At 35.1% G+C, this 9,188-nt stretch overlaps 1 protein-coding gene across 1 annotated transcript; it reads left to right on the top strand.

Moving 5' to 3' along the window:
* The first annotated feature begins 7,757 nt into the window (after positions 1-7,757).
* Positions 7,758-8,542, top strand: LOC136125684 (small ribosomal subunit protein eS4, X isoform-like). Its single transcript, XM_065880601.1, is given in 2 exon segments — positions 7,758-7,809; positions 7,812-8,542. Coding segments are annotated over 2 exon segments (783 nt in total).
* The last annotated feature ends 646 nt before the right edge of the window (positions 8,543-9,188 follow it).

The raw sequence follows: 9,188 nt of genomic DNA, 5'->3' as shown, positions 1-9,188 counted from the left end.
TAAACCTCTTGCAGTGCACTGAAAGACATCAATAAATTTTGAAGGATATATCATCCAAATCATAAGACACAAACTATTGCAATACAGGATTTTTTAATACCAGAAACATTAACGTGAAGCTTTTTATTTGAGCTATCTGTTAGTAGTATTCTGCTTTATGTTCTTTCTGAATCATAGAAGATTAGAAATTATTGAATGATTTTTAACCCATAAATTTTTAAATAGAATAAATAACTTTTCAGTTTACTATAATCATATAAATGTTTCTCTATCATATCTGACTACATCAGCCATTTAATTGAATTGGGTCAATTCAAGTGCATCCTTCATATTACACACTGTAAATATCTTGCAAAGTTTTTGTTTAAGGCAAAACACACATCAGACCATCCTAATGTAAATCCAATCAAACACAAGGAAGTGTAGGAGTAATTTATAAAATCACTGACCTGTTCAAATAGCTGCAGTCTTAGTCCTTGCACTCTTTATTTATTAGAATCCAAAATAAATTGATTATCATTTTATAATGTGTGTCAGCATCACCGAAGGCACTGTTCTTCCTGGTTCAGCGGAATCTTCTGAAATTTGCCAGCCCTGTGTTTTATTGCTGGTACCGTATGCTTTATTGTTCAGCGACAAGAGCTTCACTCTGCACAAAGACTCATTACCTACTGCTTGCTGCACGGCATCAGCCTCACTGAGGCTGCCTATATGTGATCACATGGGAGTTTTGTCTGAGAAAGCCAGGCATGCTACTGACTTCACTGTGTGTATGGATATTTTTATCAGCTGAGGTCTGCTAGGAGGAAGGAATAACAGATTAGGAAGCTGCTCTAAGTCATTAATGCAGCACAACTTATGGAAATCCCTTCACAAGATTTTTTTTTATTATAGAAAGCGTTTGAGCAGGCATTCAAAAGAAGTTCACTAGATTTTATTTTAATAAGAGGCTGGATAATAATTTAAGGAAGGGGAACTAGCAAAGAGCTATTTCCTACCTTCTGCTTTCTGAAAGTACTGTTGTGCAAATGTTATTAAAGAGCCTTGCTTAACTGAATGATTTGACAGTATGTTTTAACCTTTAGATTGCTGGTGTTTATTTTTATTGGAGGAGGTTGCTCTCTAAAAGGATAAGTGGCTGTTTCCCTAAAAATATCCTCAATGAAAATCTCAACCACTAATAGATACAATATATGAATAAAAATAAGATATAATATATGAATAAAAATATGGATGTTCTAATTATTTTTGATAAAGTAGATGAGAGGGTGAGTCTCTTTTATTGATGTATATAAGTGAGGTAGATGATTAATTTATCTTCTCAAAAGATGACACATCCCTAGAACAGCTGACTTAAAAGAACAATGAAGATTTCAATTTAAAGATCTAAAGGACATGTGGTTCATATTAATTCTTAAAATCTCAGTAACTTATTTTAGAGCACTTACCTCAATAAAGCATATGGTTTACCTTATCTGATTTCAGTGTTAACAAGTAGTTTCAGAGCTGAGTACTCAACATTTACAGGAATTTTCTGCTATGTAAATATTGAATTAATACATATACACACACACACATAGGTATAGTCAGATTATCTTTCTGAAATACGTTTAAAAATAATTACCTAAAATTAATTCTCAAAATTTGAAAATGGATTGTGTATTTCCAAATGAAAAAGCTATTTAATAATTGGAAGTTGATGAAAAAAATAAACTTCTTATCTCTTTAATAATCTAAATTGAATTTGTAACTGAAAGCTTGTTGATCTCAATGGAAATCCTATGACAAGTACATGCAATGTGCAACAAAGAGCACAGAAAGAAAAGTCAGAAGCATCATAAATGAAGATCAGAAAATAAATTTTCTGTACAGTTATATAGTACATTTTAATAGTGTTTTTAAGTAATACAGTAATCTTAAAAATAGTAAATCTATATACCTGCTTAAACCTTCCATTAATGAGAAGTTATTTTTTGGAAATAATTATAACAAAATTTTTTGTGTCAATGGAAATTTTTAAAAATAATTTAAAGCCAGAATAGGCACATGTGGCTAAATATTTTAGCCAGTCTCTAAATACAATGATTTAACATCATTCTTTATAATATTTTTTGTAGTGGTAGCATTGATTTAGAATGTTTCATGACTTAAATAAATGCCTTTTCATGGATTTTTCTTAACATTGAAAAAATATTCAGATATGTTTTAAATGCCACCATTTTAATGCATTTGTTCCAAAATGCTCAAGTTCCTTTTTCCCCCTGCACACAAGAGCTACACTAAAGCTGCAAAACCTTGGGGCATTAAGAGGAAAAGGAAAACAGAGTGTTTCTGGCTTATAGTGTACCTCTGGGTTCTTAAAGATATGTACATTCTAGATAATATCTTTGATGATGTCATCATGTTAATGTACAAGGAAATAAACAAAAGGCAGCCATTTTTCTCTTACTGCATCACTTCAAAAACAGTGAAATAAAATGGTTGCCAAATGGAAGGAAAGAATCAGTAGAAAACTGTTACTTCCAAATTCTTGGGATAGGGAGGGGCAATGGGTGTGAAATTAGAAATAAAAATCCATATATGTGAATTTTGTATGAATGTATGTAAAGAAATAATTTACAGTAAGAAAGAACTATAAATAAATACAAGGGATATAGAAATAGCTAGCAATTAAAACAAATTAGTAAAATAATGTCTCCAATGGAAAGACTATAGTCTGTAAACAATGTATTAAATGTAAAAGCTTACTAAATTCATTAATGTTGAAAAAGGTATTTAAAGGTGGACAACATAGTTGGAAAGACCTAGAAAGAGACAAAACATCATGAAACAGTAATAAGCTTCCCAGGTCTACTATTATCTTAAATGACCTTGGTGAGTTATTTTATCATCTTATGCCTTATTTGTCAAGTCTGCAAAACAGGAACAGAAAAATTTTTGGAAAGCATGTCATGGAAATATATAGCAATATTTTTATTCTTCAGTTCCCTAAATTGGTTTTATTCAAGCATTGTCCACTAATATTAGTAAAATGAGAAAAAAATGATGTAAAATTCTAATGATTATTTAAAAGAATTTTTAAATGCATTATCCTAATAGCCAAGACAAACAGATATAATAAGTAGATAGGACTTTTGGAAACAAGAGGCAGTTTTTTCCTAATACATACAGAAAAAAAATAGAAATGAATTTAGTAAGTAATTTGAAACAAATCTCATAAAATTGCCTCAGGATTAAAACAAATTATAAAATATACCCATCCTTCCAATCAAAATTCTGGAACTCTGTCAGCGACATGACAAGAGAATTGTAGTAGAGTTTCTGATTCTCACATTACACAATGAACAACAGTGCCTCTGCTTATACAACAGTTTCATCAGCCAAGAGTTCTTTAAATTTGAAATTAACAGAGAAACACAAGATCACAGCTTAAAGAAGGAAATTCCATTCAAGATTAAAAGGACGTTTTAATTTACTTTGTATATTAAAAGCTGCGAATTCAAAAAGATATGTCAATTCTTATTATTGACTCTTAGTAGCTTGGCTTTTCTCTAATGACAAAGAGGCATAATAGAATCATTTTGTCTGCCCCTCTTTTCTCCAAAATAACTAAAGCTTGTCAGAAGTAATCCAGAATGTTTGCTATCCAGCTCCTGCAGTAATTTGGGCATAGACATGCTAAATGGATGGTCTCTTGAAATTTCTACTGCATGAAGGAAGATGGGAAAGATTAACTGATACCATCACCTGTGTTTTCTAGAACTGTATTAGTTGGCATATATATATATTAATATATATTTATATATAGATATATAAATATATATTAATATATATATTTATATATATATATCAGTACCTCCTGTTGGATTTACCCTTGATAAGGCTGGATTTTCTTGCTACCTTTATCCTTCTTTACGGTATGTTCAGAGAAGTCATTAAGTTGGCCATGTCAGCCTCAAAATCCAGGACTAATTCAATTCAATTCAGCAAACATTTATTGAGAGTTTACTGTGTACCAAGCTCTGAGACAGTTGCTAGGGATATAAAAGTGAAATATACATTGTACCCAAGAAGATTGTAGTCTATCTAGGTTAAAAAAAAAAGTGCTGAGCAAGTTACGGGAGGGTGGTAAAGTAGAGATAATGTTTTCTAAAGTTTGAATATTTTGTTGACAACATGCATTATAGGTACAATCAATTTCTTTTCAATATTGTTTCCTAAAGTCAGAAAATCATTACTATAATTAAAGTCATTTATCAAAAGACTTTATCGATCATTTATCTAATCTCTATCTCTATATCTATATATTACATATAATGGCTACATATTCCTATGCTATCCTTCTCATCAAGAGGTTGAATCCAATTTCACTTGCCTTTACTCTAAGCTAGTCTTAATGATTTGCTTAATCCAATAGAGGCTGCAGAGGTGATGTTTTAGAAATTCCAAGGTTAGGTCCTAAGAAACTTTAAAGTTTCTACTTGGGCCTCTTGGAGCCTCTTGAGTCTTCCAGGAGCCCTGAGTTGCCATGTAAGAGGATTAATTACCCTAAGACTGCCTTGGAGAAGCCACATATAAGCACTTTGTTCAAACAGTCCAAACCGAGCCCAGGGTTCTGGCCATTCCTGATGCCTAACATGTATGTAAAGCCACTTTGGACCCTCCTAACCTACCCATCCACCAAACGGATATTATGAAGTGACCCTAGTTGTCACTATGCGGAGAATCGCTGAGCTGAGTTTTTCTCAAATTCTTGTCCTACAGAATTCATAAGATGTATTAAAATGGTTGCTGTTTTAGACACTAAGTGTTGTGGTAGTTACTCAGCAATCGATAACTGGAACCTATTTACATGTGTATGACAGAGACAACATAATAAACCTAAAAGTACATGAAACGACTGTCTGATACATATATTCAGTGAAATGGATGAATTTAATGGATGCATTAAAAGAAAATACAACTTAGGAGGGCAGAGAAAGAAGCAAAAAAAAAAAAAAAAATTCATGGTGTGTCCAAAGCACATAAGGACTGATTTATCTAAGAAGATTGTATTACAGGAATGGGGTTTCTGAACTAATAGGGAAGAGATTGCCTCACTAGCCAGGAGAAAAGGGAATTCCCATTAATGGTACTTTGGGAAAAGCCCAGAAACATGGGCATGAGCTTTACTAACTACAATGAGAGGACTTTGAGGAAGTGTTTTGGGTGACAGGAGATTTAGGCATGTGTTGGGAGGTTGAAGGAGAAAAGGAAGTCTGGTGCCCCTTCTTGGAGTGCAATGAAGCTTGAAGTGAGGAGATTTTTGCAACACATGAGATGCTGGGAAGTGACCAAGGCATAGGAAAAGCGGTATAGTCAAAATGATGAATAAAGAAAGCAACTTTGGCAGTTGAGGCGTGTCTAGACTCGTAGAGCACCAAGGCAGCATGGAGGTTGAGGAAGAGGACTTAAGAAGATATGATGAAAGCCTGAACTAAAGGTGACAATTGAGGAATTGGTCAAAAAGAAAGAAGGAATTTTGTATTGGTTGGATAAGCCAAGCTCTGATCTCATTTATAGCCTTAAAAGTCAATGGTTTTATGATTCAGTTACCAATTATATATGACAACTAGAGAGCATTTAACTAGTTTAGTTAGACAGATTTAGTAATTGTACGGGTATTTTGATTTGTATTGGCCTCAGTTTGTCTACTTTCAAATATTGTGAAAGTTTGTTAATATCAAATATTGTTAATGTTGTGTTTGGGAAGCTGCAAAAGACTATAAAACGACAAGACCTTCCTTAAATACAGTACATAGAGGAGACCATTTATATTTCTTTCTGCTGTCTGATTCCTAAGTTGGGAAAAGATAAACATGTCTTAATTCTGCAAAGATTAAAAAGATAGATAATTTTGGATAATGCAAACTAAGACAAAACACACCCCACCCCGCAAAACCACACACCATTACCTATCGAAGTAAACAAGCCTATTGGAGTTTTATTTTTCTGATTCTTCATTCTATCTGGATATTAGACTACCAAAGTAGCAGATGTTAAGTTAAGCAGCCAGTGAACGGCCACTCAGAATGATGCAGGTTAAATGGTAGGAATAGCTCTATAACTGCTGCTGCTGCATATACAATATGTACATAAATCATCTGAACGTGGCTGTAAAGAAGTCTTTATGCAAAGTGACCCAGAGGAGAAAGTATCTAGGTTTCCCCCCCACCCTTCATTCTCTTTATCACCACAAAGGCATTAGAAAACAGCATTTATAAAGAGAAAAGAGTAAATGAGGCGAACCTCCTCTCTGAGAACACAAAGGATACATTTATTTCTTAGTGACCATCAGAGTTGATTATAATGATTTCTTCTTATTAATGAATTAGATGTCTAACCAGAGACCAAAAATATGGAGTCAAACAGCATATGCAAAAGCAAACGTGGACTGAGCAGGTAAAAAAGAAAAAAATAATAATTTAATAGGACCAGTGGCTTTTCCATGTCAATGGGAAGGTTACATCATAACTAAAAGGGCTATGACACTGCTTTGGGGTTCAAGGCACAAGAAAGAGTTTCCTATATTTTATTTCACCAATACAAGTCTATAGATACTTGGCTAATAGATTGAATCTACTTTGATTTGTGTAACAGACACATACAGAAACAGTTTTGGCATATTATTTACCTGAGTTTGTTCATTCATTCATTCATTCATTCACTCACAAATTTATTCATTTTACGTTCACTGAATACTATAGGCTTAGGATCTGGTTTGGTGCTCTGACAGGTTAAAGAGATGAATAAGTCACAGTCTTCAAGCTAAGTGGCTTTCCGTCTAGAGGTAGGGACCTATATAAAGAGATAGATACAGCATAATGGGATACATTCTCTAACTGAAAATTATATAAGAACATAAAGACGGGAGTGAATAAACTATATAAAAATAGCTAACAGTTATCAAACACTTAACCAAGACTGAAGTGTTTTACTTTACGTGTATTAATTGATTCACATAAGCATTGCAACAAGCCTATGAGGTAATTACTTTTACCATCTCCATTTCATTGATGAGACAACTAAGGCATAGACTGGTTAAGTGACTTGCCAAGGTGACAGAGTCAGTATCCAAATCCAGGTAGTATGGCTTTAATGCAGTGTGGCTCTACTGGTATCATGTTACTTAAAGTAGTCACAGTGGGCTTCATAGAGGAGGTGACACGGAAAATAAATCTTAAGGGATGAGTAGGAGTTCTTTTGTGGAAAAGGAAAAGAGTATTCTGGGAAGAAGAGCTATAATATATACAGATTCTGAGGCATGACTAATGTATATGTGAAAGAAACTAAAAATTTCACTGTGAAAATGGTAACGTTATTTATCTTGATATGGGATTGTGCATTTGTAATGCTGGGTTGTTTGGAGTTCAACTAAGAATCAATTTGTACTTATAGGGGATGTTTAAATGGCTTGACTACAACTGTGTTTTATTAGGTAACTCAGGAGAATGAATTAGAGAGAGGGACTAGAAGAAAGGAGACCAAATGAGACAGTTGAAATATCCTAGAAAAAAGTTATAAAGCTCTGAATGAAAACAGTGGCAGCCCTGGGGATGGAGAGGAAAGATATTAAGGAAATAAATCAACAGATACTTAAGTGGGAGTGAGGGGGAACCCTGAATCCAGGATTTTTAATTTAGGAGACAGTATGGATGATGGTACCAGTAACCAAGGATAGACATATAAGAGGAACTCTTTTCGTGCCTAGTGCAGCTATGGCTTGTGGTCCCAAGGAGCACCTGAATTGTGTAGAAACTCCAAAGCATTGGATAAACTGACTAGTGTGTTTGCTTGTTGTCCATCTACAAGTCCCCACAAGCTGAAGGAATGTCTCCCCCTAATCATTTTCCTAAGGAACAGACATAAGTATGCCTTAACAGAAGATGAAGTAAAGAAGATCTGCATGCAGGGTTTCATTAAGATGGATGGCAAGGTTCGCACTGATATAACCTACACTGATGGTTTTATGGATGTCATCAGTATTGACAAGACTGGAGAGAATTTTCGTCTGATCCATGACAACAAGGATCACTTTGCTATTCATCATATTACACCTGAGGAGGCCAAGTATAAGTTGTGCAACGTGAGAAAGATCTTTGTGGGCACAAAAGGAATCCCTCATCTGGTGACCCATGGTGCTCACACCATCAGCTACCCTGATCCCCTCGTCAAGGTAAATGACACCATTCAAACTGATTTGGAGACTGGCAAGATTACTGATTTTGTCAAATTTGACACTGGTAACCTGAGCATGGTGACTGGAGATGCTAACCTGGGAAGAACTGGTGTGATCACCAACCAGAAAAGACATTCTGTTTCTTTTGATATAGTTCATGTGAGAGATGCCAATGGCAACAGCTTTGCCATCTGGCTCTCCAACATTTTTGTTATTGGCAAAAACAACAAACCATGGATCTCTCTTCCCCAGGGAAGGGGTATCTGCCTTACCATTGCTGAGAAGAGAGACAAGAGACTGGCGGCCAAACAGAGCACTGGATAAAATGATCTCTAGGTGACATGATTGGGAAAGTCTTTGTACTTAATTAAAGATAATAATACATTAAAAAAGAAAGGAAGAGGGCTCCCCTGGTGGTGCAGTGGTTGAGAGTCCGCCTGCCGATGCAGGGGACACGGGTTCGTGCCCCGGTCCGGGAAGATCCCACGTGCCGCGGAGCGGCTGGGCCCGTGAGCCATGGCCGCTGAGCCTGCGCGTCTGGAGCCTGTGCTCCGCAATGGGAGAGGCCACAACAGTGAGAGGCCCGCGTACCGCAAAAAAAATTAAAAAATAAAAATAAATAAAAAATAAAAGAATAAAAAGAAAAAAAGAAAGAAATACAAGAGGAATATCAGATATGGAGCCACTCAGTGGTAAATATTGAATGTCTACCATGCACCTGGCAAAAGTACATGGTTCTAAGAACACAGAGATTCCTTCTTGACCTCTGAGTGCCCAATGCCTGGCAGAGGAGCTCATAGACAAAATCGATTACCTAGATAAACAATTCCCTCCATCACAGCTAACTTTTAAGAGAACGGAATTTCTCTCAGTGGCCTGATTAAAGGTAAAGAAAGAAAAACAACTTCACAATCAAACTTCAAATCTGGAATACCATCAATTGAACTTAATTGTGGTACTCAGATAAGTA

The sequence above is a fragment of the Phocoena phocoena genome, chromosome 7 (assembly GCF_963924675.1).
Source record: "Phocoena phocoena chromosome 7, mPhoPho1.1, whole genome shotgun sequence".
Classification (NCBI taxonomy): Eukaryota; Metazoa; Chordata; class Mammalia; order Artiodactyla; family Phocoenidae; genus Phocoena; species Phocoena phocoena.
Note: the sequence above shows the minus strand (reverse complement) of the source record. Positions and strands in the feature narration are given on the sequence as shown.